The 18465-nt window shown below is 45.3% G+C and overlaps 1 protein-coding gene and 3 non-coding genes across 4 annotated transcripts; all 4 read right to left on the bottom strand.

Moving 5' to 3' along the window:
• Nucleotides 1–1416: 1416 nt before the first annotated feature.
• On the bottom strand, nucleotides 1417–3952 carry LOC118356033 (olfactory receptor 1F1-like). Its single transcript, XM_035722298.1, is given in 3 exon segments — nucleotides 1417–3140; nucleotides 3142–3358; nucleotides 3361–3952. Coding segments are annotated over 3 exon segments (927 nt in total). The 3' UTR covers nucleotides 1417–3022.
• Nucleotides 3953–13265: 9313 nt separating this feature from the next.
• Nucleotides 13266–13337, bottom strand: TRNAP-AGG. Its single transcript has one exon. It is a non-coding gene; the product is annotated as a tRNA-Pro (tRNA).
• A 479-nt stretch (nucleotides 13338–13816) lies between these two features.
• On the bottom strand, nucleotides 13817–13889 carry TRNAK-CUU. The gene has a single exon. It is a non-coding gene; the product is annotated as a tRNA-Lys (tRNA).
• Nucleotides 13890–17699: 3810 nt separating this feature from the next.
• On the bottom strand, nucleotides 17700–17771 carry TRNAP-AGG. The gene has a single exon. It is a non-coding gene; the product is annotated as a tRNA-Pro (tRNA).
• Nucleotides 17772–18465: the final 694 nt, after the last annotated feature.

Below are 18465 nucleotides of genomic sequence, written 5' to 3'. Positions count from 1 at the left end.
TTTCCTAGGCCTGCCATAACAAACTACCATAAATTAGGTGACTTTAAACAACAGAAATTTATTCTCTTACAGTTTTGGAGACTAGATGTCCAAAATTAAGGTGTTGGCAAGGATGGTTCATTCTGGAGGCTCTGAGAGAGAATCCGTTTCATGCCCCTTTTCTAGCTTCAGTGGCTGCCATCAACCCTTAGGGTCCTCACTTAGGATTGCTTGATGCCAACAATCCTTAGTGATGCTTGTAGATGTACCATTCCAGTCTCTGCCAATCTTCACGTGGCATTATTCCTGAGGCTCTTTGTGTCTTTGTGTCTTCACATGGTGTTCTCTCTATGAGTAGCTATGTCCAAATTTCCCTCTTCTTAGGAGGACAGCAGTCATTGAAATCGGACCTACCCTAATCCTGTATGACCAAATCTTAACTTGATTACATCTGTAAATACCCTATTTCCAAATAAGGTCATATTAATAGGTACTAGGAGTTAGGAGTTGAACATCTTTTGCAGGCTGGGGGACACAATCCCACTCACTACAGTAGGGAATAATATTGAGGAATGATAGGGAAGTAGAAGGCAGAGCACTTAGTGACTGATTGGATATGTGGGATTAGGGCAAGTGTAGGAGGATTGCAACATTAATTGAGAACCACTGATTGAGATAGGCAGTGCAGGCAGGAGAGAAATGCATCTGTGCTTGTTGGGATGGATCATGGTATGATGGTGGCAGTGTGGATTCCATGGGTTCCATTAGAAAGTGTTGGGTGTGAAGACATCCAGGCTGGGCAGAATGGATACGTAGGTCAAGGGGAGGTCTGACAGATATGGATTCAGAAGTCACAAGAACATAGATGTGGTTAAAGACATGAAGTAGATGTGATTGTCCATGAAGAGAGTATAGACTGAAAAGAAGTCCAAGCATAAAACCCAAGAGGAAAACAAACGTTTATAAAATGGTAAAAGAGGAGGAGTTGGCAAAACAAATGGAGCAAAGAGACACAGAAACAAGCAGAGATCAGTGTTTAAGAAGCTAATAGAGTAGTGAGTTTTAAAAAAAAACTAGTGGTAAACAATGACACATGCACAGAAAAATCAAGCAAAATGACTGAATAGCAACACTCTATTTGGTAAAATTATATCTCCAAATAAAATACTAAATGTTGTTTCAATAAATAGTCACTAATGCGGCAAATGGACTAGACAGTAATGCTTAACCTCTGATTATGCAACATAGTATATCTGTTCTTTTCCTTTGTTGTCATTCTGTCATTGTTACTATTATTAAAAGACCTCTCATGGGGCACCTGGTGGCTCAGTAGGTTAAGTATCTGCCTTCGGCTCAGGTCATGGTCCCTGAGTTGAGCTCCCTGCTCAGCGGGGAGTCTGCTTCTCCCTCTCCTTCCCCCACCCTGCCCCACTCTCACGATCACTGTCTCTCTCAGATAAACAAATAAAATATATCTTTAAAAAGCTAAAAGACCTCTCAGATTGGGTTCTCCAGAAGCACAGGCTGTTGTTCTCCTATTCAGTATTAATAGTTTGCAAGTGCAGTAAGTGTCAGGAGCCAAGCTTTTTATGGGTGTCCAAGGTGAACAGTTTATGCGTGTGATCCCTGAGCATCTCAAAGTCTTTAGAGTGCCTCAGGGCAAAGAGGAAGGGGGAGAGGAAGCAGCAATAAACAGACTACACAGTATCACATATATAATAATTTCAAGAGGAGTTTTCTATGGGAACTCAGGAGAGGGAATGAGAATCTCAGCCTAGAGGAATTACCAAAGGCTTCATAGGGGAAATATTGACTGGGATCTTGAAGGTTCAGGGAAGGTTTTCCCCTCAGGGAGAAAGACTAGGCATCCTGAACAGATGAAAAAGCAAATGCTATTCTGTTTCTTCAAAATCAAAGGAACACCTTATTGCTAAATATACCCCCATAAAGCAAGGCACTCAAATTGGAGGATGAGACACTGCCACAGACGATTTTTGTGCCCCTCCAAAATATTAAAATGTTGAAACCTAACCCCCAATGTGTAGTATTTGGAGGTGGGACCTTTGGGAGGTGACTAAGTCATGAGTGGGGGACCCCTCCTGAAGGGATTAGTGTCTTCATAAAATAGACCCCAGAGAGCTTCCTCACCCCTTCTACCATCTGAGGACACAGAAAGAAGAACCAAGAAGCAGGCTCTCATCTGACACTGAATCTGCTGACACCTTGATCTTGGACCTCCAGCCTCCAGAACTGTGAGAAATAAATGTTTGTTGTCTCAGCTACAAAGTGTATGGTGTTTTTGTTAGAGCAACCTAAACAGACTAATAGGAGCACTAAAAATTATGAAGTATTCTTTGGATCCCAAGTGAGGCTCAGGAATGTGAGTTCAGCCAAAAGACCAGCCCTCTCAGCACAGGAACACTTGAGCCCACAGAAAACTTCAGTAATTTTTTCACCTCTATTGTTATTACTCTCATTAGACATCAGATTTCCTCTTAGGGTTTCTGGGCTCACTCTTCATAATGAGCAATCATAAAGTACATCCAAAGCAGCATGAATTGTCAACTCAGAAATTACATTAGAACCCCTTGGGGAACTTCAAGGGGAAAAAATGCCAATGCCTGGATCCCACTCCAAAAATTCTGCTTTAATTGGTCAAAGCTTGGTCCAGCAACCATATATATGGTGTCAAAACTCCCCAGGTGATACTGTCATGTAACCAGTATTGAAAAACACTGCCTTAAATTCTGAGAGCATTTCCAAAAAGGAAGTGGAAACAAATTTGGTTACGTGTAAATTTTTAGAGCGATCACCTAGAAAGGAAAAACCTGACCTTTATGCAAAGAAGGTTTAAATACAGTAATTAGAAACAAATAAAATTACCTATTTAAAGGAGCAGGGTTGTACTTAAGACTAAGTTCATTCATAACTGTCTATTGAGAGTATTTATTCTAAGTTCCTTGCAAACACTTTGATAGCTACATTTCAGTGAGTTGCCAAAGATTAATATGCCTGGGAAAATAGATCCATTATACTTTCATCACTAAGAGCATGTCTTCTTGCCCATCACTTTTTCTAGGGCCTCTTTCAAGTCCCTGTTCCTCAGGCTGTAGATGAAGGGGTTCAGCGTGGGGGTCACCACTGTGAACATCACAGCAGCTGCTATCTGTCTCAGCCAAGTGCGAGGATAAAGGGTTGAAATGCACAGCAACGATGGTGCCACAGAAGAGAGAAACCACGGCCAGGTGGGAGCCACAGGTGGAGGCGGCTTTCCATTTTCCCTTTGTGGATGGGACTCTCGGGATGGCACAGGTAATACGGACATATGAAGCCAGGATGCAAATAAATGGAGTGATCATGATCAGAGAACCCTCAGAATCATCACCTCATTGAGGTGCATGTTGGAGCAGGAGAGTTTCAGGAGGGGCGTCACATCACAGAAGAAGTGGGGGATGGCATTGTCTGCACAGAACGAGAGTCGAGCCATCAGCAGGGTATGCAAAAGAGCATTCAGGCTGGCAATGACCCATGACCCAGCAACCAGCAGGGCACAGAGCTGGTGGGTCACCTTTGTTGAGGAGTGTAAGGGGTGGCATATGGCAACAGAGCGGTCATAGGCCATCACAGCCAGGAGGAAATTGTCCATGTCGGCAAGCTCAAAGAGAAAATACGTCTGTGTGAGACACCCAGAAAAGGAGATGGTCTGAGTCCCGAGTATATAGTTGGCCAGCATCTTGGGGACAGTGGTGGAGGAGAAGCAGATGTCCACAAAGGACAGGTTGCTGAGGAAGAAGTACATGGGGATGTGCAGGCGGGAGTCCACGCCAATGGCCAGGAGGATGAGCAGGTTTCCCAGGACCGTGGTCAGGTATATGCTCAGGAAGAGTACAAAGAAGGGCTGCTGCTGCTGGGGCCGCCTGGAGAGCCCAAGGAGGAGGAACTCAGAGACACGGGACTGGTTTGACCCTCTCATGGGGCTGGAAGCCTGAGTCCAGAGGCAGATAAAGCAGGAAAAATTCAAAAGCCTGGAAAGTGATAGTTAAAGTGGAGCAACTAAGAAGACTGCAAGGAGAAAGGCTGTGTGACGTCAGTGAGGCATTAGAACCTTGCTCCCTGTGTGTTTGGCCAGTGATGGTCTTTTCGGTGCCACCATTTTTTCATTAGCAAAATGAGGGCAGTGCCTCTGGAAGGACATTGAAAGACTGTGACAATGGTTGTATCCATAAATTCTTTTTATGTTTGAACTTTCTATCATGACCTTGTATCTTCAAATAGTGTCATAAATCACTATAGATATAAGAATATTAATAGACATGTTAATATTTATAACGAGTACTGGAGAACATATGTAAATGGTTACCATAGAGACTGACATATAGTAAGCATATATCCTAATATATGGATATTGATGTCATTATTATCATTAGTGGTGTTGCCTTAGAGGACATTTTTCAGTTCCATTATCTCTAATCTGGACATATTACACATTCCTAACATGTTTGCTCTGAGGATGATATCAGTGATCAATCAATATGATAATATTGCTGCCGCTGCTTCCTGGGCTCACATTTTCTGAGCACTTTACGGAGCTCTGAGCCAGCCCTTCTTGGTTATGTCCACTGAGCTCCCTCAATCTAACCTGTAAAATAGAAATGGAAATGACCCAGAGTTATGGACAGAAACTTGGTCAATTGGTTCTCTCCACAGTTCAGGTCTCATAAACATACAAGACATATGTATGGTCATGACTAGGTGATTGCAAGGGATGGCTGATGATCTCAGAACTGTTTCTTTGGCTCCACTTTAAAGAAAGATGCAGTGAGGAGTGTCCCCACAAAAGGTTTGCACCTTAACAATCAGTTATTGATAAAGTCCCACTGATCTGACTCTTACCCCAGAAAGAATGGCAGTCATCACTGTCACCAGAAGTCCCAAGCTTGCTTCACTTTTCCAGACCTGGCCAGAGAGCATTGGTTTGAGGAAAAGGGACTTGTCACTGGTGTTTTCAGGCTAAGTTTGCTTGAATAAGGGTTGGAGTACACAGACTCAACCCTTGGTGCAGAAAGGATGTTTGGGGGAACCAGAGGACCAGCTCTTTACAAGAGCCTCCATGGCCACTAGGGCCATATTCCCTAAGAGCCTCATTAGAGACAAAAAGCAAGTAATTGTCCCTTCTCCTCCTTGGGCTCTTTTGGATCCAACATTGATAATAAAGTCCTGCCATCATATTGCTGCTTTAGAGCTTGGCAACATTGGAAATGAAGCAATCTTGGGGGAAATCATTAGCGATAATTTTTCTGCTAGAGAAAACTCACAATCCTATATTTTATCCCCCACCCAAGCTGAGTTGCTTTCTTTGTTAGGAAATATACATGATGCTGTATATGAATTAAGAGAATAACCTTTGGGTTCACACAGATGTGCACTTAAATCCCAGATCCAACATTACCAGTTGTATGACCTTGAGAAATCTATCAACCTTCACAGAATCACAAAATAATGTTCATCTTGTACAGATGTGCAGATTAAATCAGGTAATATATGTTAAACATCTCATGACCCCTAATCTCATCAATGCACTGGGGTTAGACCATGTCCACTATGTGGAAGCTAAAGATATTGATATTTATATCCTTCACTCTCTGCTCAATCATCTATGTTCTGGATAAATGTCGTTTGGAAATAGTGCCTTGTGTTTATCTTCATATGGCAATAGTCATTTTTATAAGGGACCAGTTGACAAGTTTTTTATTCTATATTTGAATTTGGGGGTAAATGAGGTAGAATAGGAACCATTGGTGAGTCCATTTATAAATTAGTATGACATGGATGCCAATAAGGAATGTAGAATTTCTGAGTCCAATAGTTACCACTCCATAGTACTGAAGGCAAGATCTGGCTTTATTTTTTTTTTAAGATTTTTTTTTTTAATTTGACAGAGAGAGACACAGCGAGAGAGGGAACACAAGCAGGGGGAGTGGGAGAGGGAGAAGCAGGCTTCCAGCTGAACAGGGAGCCTGATGTGGGGCTTGATGTGGGGTTCGATGTGGGGCTCAATGTGGGGCTCAATCCCAGGACCGTGGGATCATGACCTGAGCCGAAGGCAGACGCTTAACTGACTGAACCACCCAGGCGTCCCCTCATCTTAACTTTTAAAACAGCTTACTAATTTATCCTTTTGTCTTAAGTGTTCCTTCTCCAATCCTTTGTTCAACTCAGCTGATGGAACAACTAGTGGATCATAGTAACCAGATTTTTTGATCAAGGACATTCTTTCCCATTCCCATTCTTTGGATCTGTTTGGGAAACTCCTCCCCTCCTCCATTTAGTCCTGATGATAATGTACATCACTGGATTCTCACATGGAATGCATTGGGTTTATGACCTAGGATGACCAGAACACCCCACTCTCCCATCCAGAGTGGTTGGTTCAGATTTGGGCATGGATCCAAGAAGGAATGATCACAGCCTTGCCTGGAATTAATAAGTAAACACTGAAAGAGGCACTTGGCTGGCTCAGGCAATAAAGCATGTGACTCTTGATCTTGGGGTCCTGAATTTGAGCCCCATGTCAGGGGTAGGGTTTACTTAAAAAATTACAAAGCCTCATTCCAAATCTCTGTACTCTGTATCATCCCACAGTGCCTACACCAAAAAGGGAATAAATCTTTTTTAAAAGTTTAAAGATAAAACACTGGTAGAGAGAAATTCTCTGTGCCCAATGATTGCTAGTCTAGGAGGATGTGAGTTTGGAGCTACTGGTGGACATCTTGTCGGCTACATGGAGAGAGGCAGTCTGTAGAATGAAGTCAAACAGAAACAAACAAAATAGATAAGAAGTACAGGTCCTGATGTCATTATTTGGGTCCCTTCATCTAGCCCTGCTTGAAACTTGCAAGAACTTTGGACTTTGCAATTACATCCACCAATAGATTCTGCTTCTCCTTAAGCTGATAGGAGTTAGTTTTCTATCACTTGCAAACAATGTCTTTAGTAATCCAGTGACTATTTTTCCCCTCTTCCACAGATTCTTGATAATTAACATTGTGAGGTGTTTTTGGCCTGTTTTCAGAGATAGAATGTACAGAACTTGATATCTGATAACATGTGTCTGATGGATACATGAGGATTCATTATGACCCTGAAGTTCTTACACTGAGTTACTAGGAGTAGGTGAATATTTATTAAGACATCATAATCAGGGGCACCTGAGTGGCTCAGTTGTTAAGTGTCTGCCTTTGGCTTGGGTCATGATCCCGGGGTCCTGGGATGGAGCCCCGCATCAGGCTCCCTTCTCAGCGGGAAGCCTGCTTCTCCCTCTCCCACTCCCCCTGCTTGTGTTCCCTCTTTCGCTGTCTCTCTCTCTGTCAAATAAACAAACAATAATAAAAAAATCTTAAAAAAAAAAAGACATCATAATCAGCATGAAGAATGCATTGTCCATAAATAACCCAAAGTGGAAGATCAGTTAGAGTAGCACTCTGGTTTACAGAAGGCATTTTTTTTAGTGATTCAACTGCCACTTCTGATCGAAGTGTATGGTTTTTATGAGTAAACCTTTAATATTATCAACTCAGGAAAGTAAACTTTACAGTGCATAAGATCAAAAGCTTTATAGGCACCTTAAACCTCAGCAGGGAGTCTGCCTCTCCCTGAGCTTGTGTGCTGTCTCTCTCTCTCTCTCTCTCTCTGCATCAAATAAATAAAGCCTTTTTTTTAAATATAAAAAAAAACTTCTGCACAGCAAAGGAAGCAGTCAACAAAACTAAAAGGCAACCTACAGAATCGGAGAAGATATTTGCAAATGACATATCAAATAAAGGGATAGTATCCAAGATCTATAAAGAACTCAACACCCAAAGAACAAATAATCCAGTCAAGAAACGGGCAGAAGACATGAACAGACATTTCTTCAAAGAAAACATACAAATGGCCACCAGACACATGAAAAAATGCTCCATGTCACTTGTCATCAGAGAAATACAAATCAAAACCATAATGAGATACCACCTTACACCAGTCAGAATGGCTAAAATTAACAAGACAGGAAATAACATGTTGGCAAGGATGCGGAGAAAGGGGAACATTTTACACTGTTGGTGGGAATGCAAGCTGGTGCAGCCACTCTGGAAAACAGTATGGAGGTTCCTCAAGAAGCTAAAAATAAAACTGCCCTACAACACAGCAATTGCACTCCTAGGTATTTACCCCAAAGATACAGATGTAGTGATTCAAAGGGGCACACGCACCCCAATGTTCATAGCAGCAATGTTCACAATAGCCAAACCGTGGAAAGAGCTGAGATGTCTATCAACAGATGAATGGATAAAGATGTCGTCCATATATACAAGAGAATATTACTCAGCCATCAGAAAGGATGAATACTTACCATTTACATCAATGTGGATGGAACTGGAGGGTAGTATGCTGACTGAAATAAGTCACTCAGAGAAAGACAATTATCATATGGTTTCACTCACATGTGGAATATAAGAAACAGCACAGAGGATCATAGGGGAAAGGAGGAAAACTGAATGCGAAGTCATCAGAGAGGGAGAAAAACCATGAGAGGCTCTTAACTATAGGAAACAAACTTGAGGGTTGCTGGAGGGGAGGTGAGTGGGGGAAGTGGGGTAACTGGGTGATGGGCATTAAGGAGGGCACACGATGTGATGAGCACTGGGTGTTATACACAACTGATAAATTACTGAACACAACATCTGAAACTAATGATGTACTATATGTTGGCTAATTGGATTCAAATTAAAAAATAGAGAAAAATGATAGAAATAGGAAATCTTCATTCTTTAACTCCCAGTGAAATAAATGTTTGAGACAATGATTATGAAGGAATGTTAAAATAATATGTAATAAGGGTGCCTGGGTGGCTCAGTTGGTTAAGCGACTGCCTTGGCTCAGGTCGTGATCCTGGAGTCCCGGGATCGAGTCCCGCATCGGGCTCCCTGCTGAGCGGGGAGTCTGCTTCTCCCTCTGACCCTCCCCCTTCTCATGTACTCTCTCTATCTCATTCTGTCTCTCAAATAAATAAATAAATAAAATATTTAAAAAAATAATATGTAATAAGTTGTTGGGGAACAGGATATTCACATAGTATCAAATTATATCACTTGACAGGTTACTTGCTAATTTCAAAGAAGGGAAATATACCATTATAAGAATCGCTTTTATTAGGTCACTGCCACGAACTCTTTCCCAGTGACACAACCTTTACCAAGTTATCAAATAGCATCACTAATACCTCCAATTGCAAGGCAACACCATAGGATGTATTGAAGCCTTCTCTTTTTCCAGTTCCACCAGTGAGAAAACTGGTTCCCATTAGCCTCAATATATTAAGTTATCTGTTCAGCCCTCTGAACATAGCCCATTTCCAGACCCCACCAAGCTGCCTTCTAGGTTGGCCATGGCAGGCCACCCTGCCCTGCCACCTGGCCCTGTGCCAAGCTAGCTCTCCTGTCAGATCTCAGATGAGAACTGTTTGCACCAATATTTATGGGCTTGATTCTCTAGACCAGTGGCTCGCAACTATGAGACACTGGACATATGGAGACACTTTTAGTTGTCACAACTATGGGGAAACTACTGGCATCTAGAAGGTAAAGGCCAAGGATGCTGTTAAACATTCCAGAGTGCACAGGATGGCCCCGTACAACAGGGAATGATCTGGTTCACAATGTCAAAAGTGCCAAGATTGAGAATAGAATACATCTAATTAAGCTGATATAGTACTGTGCACATCATCTTTGTGAGTCTTGCTAACTTAAGTTTCATTCAAGGACATCTATTGGGCATGGATTTAAAGAAAGTCAGCTTTCCCACCCTTCTGCTGCCTAGTGCACAAGCAGAAAGGGATGCCTATGCCCACCGTGGGACTTGAACCCAAGACTCTGGGATTAACAGTCTCATGCTCTACTGACTGAGCTAGCTGGCCACATGACTCTGCCATATCTACTCAGAGAAGAGTGTAAATACCGTTGGCATGACCACCAGGATAGAGCTGGGGCACCAGGACTGTTGGCTGAAGAAGCGCACACAGCGGAGCAGGATTTGGCCCAGGTCTCCTAGTCAGCAGATGGCTCAGGGACTCTGCTGGCCGGGATCCTGAGGCAGGGGCTCAACAACAAAACCCACCTGCAGGAACGCACCCCTTAGCTCGGAACTTCTGTCTTCCCATAAGCTCTAGGTCCCAAAGGCGCCCCAAGATACCCAAAGCCACTGGCCTCACAGAGTCATTCATTCACTCATTGAATACCAACTCTAAGTATCTACCGGCAATACAGCAGTTAACAAAATGGATTTTTTAAAACAGAAGAAGAAAGGGAGTTGGATTCCGGACCAGGGGACGCTGCTGCTTTTCATTTTTGTTTTCTTCCTCACCAGGCTCGATGCCTGCAGCTTAACAGAGCACACCAACATTTAACCTGAACAGGAAATGTGTTAGGCATCTTCTCCTGTTTGATTGACCCTCTCTCCCCTGCTTTGATACTAGTCCTGCTCGCTTTAGTTATTTAAAAAAAAAAAAAAAAAAGCATTGGAGGTGGCTGCTCTGAGATTTGATTGCAGACGCCACACACCTGAGCAAGAACGCAAGCCTGGCATGGCATTTCCGAGGGCACAGGACCTTCAGGTCACCAGAGTGCTGGGTTATACGCCAAAGACAGCATTTGCTAGACACCAAAATCCCAGCCTGACACCAGGATTCTTAACAAGGCCCTGGAGGAACTATAAAAAGTCACAGAAGTAACTCAGTTGAAACAACAGAACTCCAGGCAGAAAATCACCCACAATCTTCACCCAGATCAAGTCAACATTACCGTTGGCCCGGGTCACCTCTATTCTCTCCAGATGCCCATTCAGTTCTGACATTGACCTCTCACAGGTGCAACCTCTGCTCTCCACATTTTCTGTTTACCTCTTGAGCTGCATACTTTGCATTTTGCTAGTCTCTTTTTTTCCCCCTTGCTTGTGTGGCTCTGAAAGTTCACAGCCTTTTACACTCATTTCTTTTCTGGGCACTCGTGCAAAAACAATTGGGGTTTGGGAGTTACTGTTTTAGAAAAAAGGATCCCATGCCTCTCATAGTGGGATGTTTCAGATCAACAGACCAAGGTTCTTTTTGAGGTTGAACGACATGAATATGTTACTTAGCCAATTAATCTTGCACAGGCATCAGTACTAAGACAGATTTACACAAGTGTGCTCTTTCCCTTGTGATTGGATAGAAGACAAGTAAACCTCTCAATCTTATCTCAAGGATGGTGCAAACTCCTTTGAGAGTTCCACAGGTTTTCCCCTCAGGCTGTAGTTTGCTCTCGCTCTTACTTTAAGAATGGTGCAAATCTCTCGGTAGTTCCGCAGGTTTTCCCCTCCCTTAGGCTGTATTTCTTCTTGTAACCTAATCTAAAACACCCGTCACACACCTAAAGGTTAGGCTGTCCTATTACCCCAAGTAGGGCTCGAACCCACAACCCGTGGTTTAGGAGGCCAGTGCCTTATCCTTTAGGCCACTGGGGCAGCTACCAAACCGTTTGCTTACTGGCTAGGAGATCCAGAGATTGGTGTGGGTAATTCCTCAGAACCAGGCTGAGTTTCTGTGGCGTTCCAGCGTGCATTCAAAAGCCTTCAGGAACAGCTGTGAACGAAACAAACGCCCCCTCCTCTGTCTGCGTTCCTGCGGCTCCTCCCGCGCAGGCTTCGCGGAGTCTGGCTCTTCCGTTTCCTCCAGAAGGAGTCCCACGCTCAGAAATGCACTGGATTCTCCTTCAGATGAATGGATTCAGAGAGCAATAGGGGACTCCGGTTGGATCAGTCGATGGTGCATCCGGCCTGGGCTGCGTTCGGTCCTCTCCGGGCCCAGCTTGATCAATGACCCGGCAGAGCGCAGGGCTGGGAGGAAGATGGTGCGGGACCGCCATAGCGTGCAGTGGGGAGACGACCCCTCCAGACCCTCTGAGGCTCACCCGCAGGCCAAAGTCAGAGCCCTCTGCGCCGTGGCCCGGGACTGGGCGCCACAACTCCGGGCTTCGCCAATGTCCACCAGACGGGGAGAGCCTGGACCTTGCCTTCTAGGCTCGGGTGCGAGAGACGGCACAGAGCTCCAGACCAAACCCCTCCCCTTGGGGCTGTCCGAAGCTGAAGGCTCAAGTGTCGTGGACACAATCTTGCAATTTTCCTTGAAATTCACTGTATTCACTGAGGTTTGTAATTTATCCAATGGTAAAAAAAAAAAAAATCAATCAGAATCCGAAGCCTCTTAAGATTCTCTCCCCATCCCCTAAGAATTCCCGAGACCTCAGAGCCTCCCCTCACCACACTCCAAATTTATCCTTTATCATTCGTGCAACAAGATTATCTAACCTACCGTCCATATGCGAATTTCCTCCAATAACGTTCTTTATGGCAAAAACGAAAAAAAAAAAATCCAGAACCGAATCAGAGAGCACGCTTTGCATTAGTTGTCGTGTCTTCTAATGTCCTTTGTGCCGCTTGTCCTGGCAATCTGACCACAGGCCCAGAAGAGGAAGCGGCAGGCAAGGGGCTGGAGCTGCCATCCCTGATACTTCAGGGGAGCGCGCCTGGGCGGGAGGGGACCGCCAGTGAGAGAAACTAGGACGCTGTAGACCTGGGGTCCTTGTTGGGGGCGGGGCTTCGCCCTTCCGGTGCACGAGGTCTCCGTACCTTGCTCGCCTCTTATTTAAAATTATTTGCATTTTAGCAGAAGGTGGGAGAAGGAAGAGGCCCGAAGCTACATGCTTTTCAGAGCCGCTGGAGGCCCGTGGGGGTGGGACGGGTGTATTTCTGCGCATATCATCTTTCGGGGGCACAGATTCAAGGGGGAACTCAGGAATAGGTCCTGGGCTCTGCCTTCGTCTCGCCCGTTTGCGGAAATTGGCAAATGCCCTGGGTGTGACCTCCGCCTGGGGATCCACCACCCCTCTGCTTTTCCACCTCGTTTAAATGTGGCCAGGAATTTTTTTTTCCCCTCCGGCCGCTTTTAAGTGTGCTTGTTTGTTTTGAATATCCAACGTTTTCCGTTGTTTTTAGCTAAAATGTTGGTCCCCCAAATCCCGCCCTGCCCCGGGATGCCTGCACCTCTGGAGCCTAGGACTCCAATTTAAATTTTTTAAAGCATCCCGAATCAGCTGTGGGCTTTTAAAGATTTTCTTCTAATCTTCTCTTGCGTTGTCCCGTTTCGTCACCCAAAGGCTGAGGTCTGCGGACAGTTCCTCAATCTCTAAGAGGACCTTTTTTTACGAAAAGTGTCAGGGCTCGTCCGGGATTTGAACCCGGGACCTCTCGCACCCTAAGCGAGAATCATACCCCTAGACCAACGAGCCATGGAAGTGGCTTCCTCCTGCTTTCTTTATGACTTCGTGGCGACCCAGGGGTTGGGACAGGTGGAATCAAGGAAGCGGCGCGGGAAGGAGATTCGGATTTCAGACCCGCAGGGAAGGGTTGACCTCAGGAGTGGGTGGGCGTGGAAGGAGCTCACAGAGTGGGGAGCAGCCCTCTCATGTCCCCCAATCTGGTGGCCCCAGCATTCACGCAACGAGCCCCCAACCAGGCAGACGGTCCATGCGTCCCTACGCCGCCACGGGGGTCACTTCGCAGACATTCCTCGCAACCGCGAGCACGCTGGTCACACTCTGGGGCAAAAGCCACCGAGGGACCGCCGGTCCCCGGGGCAGCGTTGCCTGTCTTTCGATTCTAGGTCACTGGGACGCCTTGAGTGGAAATGCCGCCACCCTGTGGTGCACCCACACTGCTTCCTAATCGTCTCCTGACGAGTTTCGCGCGCCAAATCAAGAAAACAAACCGCCCAACGTGGGGCTCGAACCCACGACCCTGAGATTAAGAGTCTCATGCTCTACCGACTGAGCTAGCCGGGCACCCCTGATAGCTCTTCTAGATGGTGGGCTGATCCGAAGGTGTTGGAAACTTGGCTAAGTAATGAATTGGACCTGAGCACCTGGGGCCGGTCAGTAGCGTCCCACAGGGGAAGCGAGAGTGCTGCTTGTCCAGGACTTCCCTCACCTTCCCATGGCCTCTAGCTGGGGAACCGGCCTGGGCCCTGTGCCCTCAGGGGCACACCTGGCGTTAGACGCAGGAAGAGCAGCCCCAGCACCTAGGTGCAGGCGGGGAGAGAGCCAGCGGCGCAGGGGAAAAGGCCTTGGGCAAGATGTACCAGTTTACCTATTGGCCCCTTGACGGATATCTGGATAGTTCCAGTTTTTGTTTTGTTTTTGTTTTGGCTGTTAGAAATATGTAACAGCTATAAATATCAGAGTACAGGTTTTTGTGTGAACATAAGTCTTCATTTTTCTGGGATAGACACCCAAAGGTGCAATTGCTAGGTCACATGGTAGTTACGTGTTCAGTTTTTAAAGAAACCGCCATAGTGTTTTCCACAGTGGCTGGACCGTTTCCATTCCCATAAACAATGCATGAGTAACCCAATTTGTCTGATAAAATGTTCAATAGAAAGAGCATCAGCATCCTTGTGGCATCTCCAACCTCAAAGAAAATGTCAAGGTTTCACTATCAAGGATGAAGTTTGCTGTAGTATTTTGTAGATAATTTTGGCAAGTTATGGGTATTATCTCCTTTTGCTGGTTTACTAAGCATTTTAAAAGTCATGAATGGAAGTTAGATTGTATTGAATATTTTTCTCTGAATTTGTTGCAGAAAGCAATAGATTTTCTAACATCAAATCAACTGCACTCCCTAGATAAACTCAACTTGGAAGTGGTATATTATTATTCTTATAGGTCATAAGATTTGGTTTGCTAATATTTAAAGATTTTACATCCATTTTCATGAGTGAGATTGTAGATTATGTGGTTTTAAAATTATTTTTCATATTGTCTATGTTGTTGTTTTTTAATGTAGCCTCCATGCCCAGCACAGAGCCCAACAGGGTGCTTGAACTCACAACTCTGAGATCAAGTGTCAGATGCAAAACCTACTGAATCACCCAGGGGTCCCTGTGTTTAGTTTTGATATCAGAGTTGTGCTGGCCTTCTAAAATGTGTTGTGGGGTTCCGTGTTCTATTCTGTGAAAGCTTTTGTGTGAAATAAAAATTTTGTTTCTTGAACGTTTGGTAGCATGCTCCACAGCAACCATCTGAGTCAAGAATCTTCCTTGGAGGATAGTTTTTGACTATTGATTCACTTTCTTTATTAGTTTTAAGATCATTTACATTTTTGTTCCATTTTGATCCCAGTAAGGCATGTTTTTTAATTTTAAAAAATTATGTATTTCTCTAAATTTTCACAAAGGTGTTTAGCATATGCATTTATTATTTAATTATGCAATGACTGTGAAGTCATTCCCACTTTGCGTTGAGTGTCTCTTCCTTTATTTCTTAATCAGTATTTGCAGAGTTTTATCAATAACCCTAGCTTTCCCCAAGATTTGCCTTCAGGACGTGTTATTAATCTCTATAGTATGCTTGTTTTCTACTTCATTATTTTAATATCTTATTATTTTTTCCCTGTTATAACTTCTTTGGGTTTATTTTTGCTGCTCTTTTTCTAACTTCTTGCCATTAGTTTTCAATCTTTCTATTATATGCATCTAAGGCTATCAATTTCCCTCTAACTACGGTTTTAGCTATATCTTACAGGTTTTGGTATGCAGTATTTTCATCATCATTTATTTCAAAGTATTTCTAAATCCCATTGTAATTTCTTCCTTAACTCATGGAATTTTTAGAAGTATGTTGCTTAATTTGCAATCATATTGGGATATTTTAGGGTTTTGTTTTTTTTTTAAGATTTTACTTATTTGAGAGAGAGCATGAGAGAGAGAGAGAGAGAGAGCACATGAGAGCGGGTAGGGTCAGAGGGAGAAGCAGACTCCCCGCCGAGCAGGAAGCCCGATGTGGGACTTGATCCTGTGGCTCCAGGATTGTGACCTGAGCCGAAGGCAGTCGCTTAACCAACTGAGCCACCCAGGTGCCCCAAGTTTTGTTTATTTTTGTATTATTTATTCTGACCCATTCTTAGTGTGCTGTTTCTCCATTTATTTTAACTGTTATATACATCTATTGAATTTTGTTTCAATTTTTGTATATTTTTATTTTTAGAAGAATTTAGATCTTTTATAATCTTTAGATCATTTTACATAGATTCTGTTCTCAAAGATATTTTAGTCTTCATTTATTTATGCATAGTAAGACTAGTTGTATTATAGTCTGTATCTAATAATCTTAGCATCTAAAATGTTTGCAATTTTATTTCCATTGTTTGTTGTTCCTTGGTTATTGCTCATGGTGCCTTATTTCCTTGTTGTTTTTGTTTGTTTTGTGAGTTGCCCATTTTCCTTGTAAATTTCTTCATGTAGGGAATTCTGTGAGATCTAGAATAAAAGTGCATTTCTCCACAGACAATTTCTACTTCTGCCAGGGGCTCAAAGACTTACCATACTATTCATTAATTTAGCACTTAAATTAAATCTTCTACTTGAGGGTTTTTTTTTTTTCCCTCCAATTGGTCCTCAAGTACCCAGAACTGGATTATTCATGATACTTCGTTCATGGCACACTCTCAAACTCACCATCCTAAACAAAAAGGAAGACCATGCCACTAACAGTTGTCCAACACCTTGGTCCTCCTCACTGCTGCATTCTCCTGATTCCTTCTCTCCAGTGTAACCACCCTTCAGATCCTGTAGGAGGCAGATGCTCTTGGCACACCTTGGCACTCTTCTTTCCACACATGCTGAAGGCATTTGCTGGCAAGCACTTGTGACTCCACAGAAGGACTTTCCCTGGGCCCTTGGCCTGACAAAGGGGGAAAGGCTGGAGGACTTAATCCCCCCACCTCCCCTGAATCCCACTTTCTTCTCAGCCCCAGGTACTGAGGGAGTGTTTTATAGGAATTCTGTGCCTGGAGGCATCACAGCCTCAAGGTTCTGCAGAACAGATGTCCCCCCTTGCAGAGCTCTTGAACATGGTTTGCTAGGCTTTAGTAACATGTATGAGAGATTCTCTAACACAATTTTAAAGTGTTAACATCTGTTTGATGTTTGGGCTGATGCGACAAGGAGTGGGGATAGAACTACATGGGATCAGAGCCTTCGATCAACATATCCACTATTGTTCTTCAAATGCTTAGATTTTCAAACTTTTCCATGTTGGCGGACCCGGTCTGCTTCTTGCCCCGCGAAGGTGACCCCAGTCCACACACAGCCGGAGTCGCAGAAAAGGGCAGAGGGGACCCCACTGGGACAGGCACTGGGGGTCAGGGCCCTGGCAGTGGGGTGGGGGGGAGAGCCCAGAAGGCCATGCGCAGTTGAGGAGTGCTGGGCTTCCCGTCTGGAGGCCCCGCGGGCCAGGCTGCAAACGCCAGAAGTCCAAGGCCTCTCCTCAAGCTCTTTGACTCCTGAGCCCGGACTGGGCTGGGGGGCCCAGGCCTGCCGCGCCAAAGGCGTCGGTTTGGAGAATAATGGGCTCTTAGTGCACAGGAAGGAAAGACCTCTTTCTCCCACCTCGGTGCCTCGAACTCCGAATGACAAAGTAGTATCGGGAGACAGGGCTCTGGCGACTGGGTCCCAATTAAATTTTAAAAAGCATTGGTGGGCGGCACTCAGCCAGCCTGAGGCCTTTTCAAAGTCACCTTTCCTGGGGTCGAGCTTCGTGCCCTAGCGCACAGATCTTAGGCCAGAATTCTGACCCGCATCCGGGAGACAAAAGGGAGGGCTCGTCCGGGATTTGAACCCGGGACCTCTCGCACCCTAAGCGAGAATCATACCCCTAGACCAACGAGCCCCGCAGGAATTAGTCTCCAGGCTCCTCTTTATGACCGTTGTGACATCCGGGGCGGGACCCGCAGAGCAACGCGGGGAGAGGACTCCGGTTGCAGACTAGTGGAGAACCGCTAAATTCAAGAATCCGTGGGCGTGGAGGGAGCCCAGCGCTCCCTGAGCCCACAAAGTGGGGAGCGGTTCCTAAGCGCCGGCCATAGGGTGGCCTCCGCGCTTCCGATCGGTGCTGAGTCCCTGGCCCGGAGGGGCGGGCGGCCAGCCGAGCAGGCGGTCAGGGCGTCCCTGCGCCGCCCTCGGGTCACACTCTGCAGGCGCTCCTCCCGGCTCCTCCCAGCGCGCCGCGCAGAAGCCGGTGAGGAGCTCCGGGTCGGACGCGGCAGCTGGACGGCTCAAGAGCGGGGCGGCGGCGGCGCGTGGAGGGTGCTTCAGCCGAAGTCACTAGGAAGCCCTTTTTGGAAAACGCCACACCCCCACGGTGTGGCACCCAATGGGTGGTTACTAAACGCGTGCGGAGTGCATGGAAGAAACAGCCACCACCATCTCCCTCTGCCCCTTGCCCCCGCTTCCAGGCTGTGCTCCCCTCTCCCGTCACTGGCAAGATCAAACCAAGAAATCCAGTTTCCGACGTGGGACCTACAACGCACGAGTGACGTTGAGAGTCGCTTTGTTATGCTGACTAAACCAGCCGTCCTGCCCTA

The sequence above is a fragment of the Zalophus californianus genome, chromosome 10 (assembly GCF_009762305.2).
Source record: "Zalophus californianus isolate mZalCal1 chromosome 10, mZalCal1.pri.v2, whole genome shotgun sequence".
In the NCBI taxonomy this organism is placed as follows: Eukaryota; Metazoa; Chordata; class Mammalia; order Carnivora; family Otariidae; genus Zalophus; species Zalophus californianus.
This window is presented reverse-complemented; position numbering and strand designations above follow the sequence as displayed.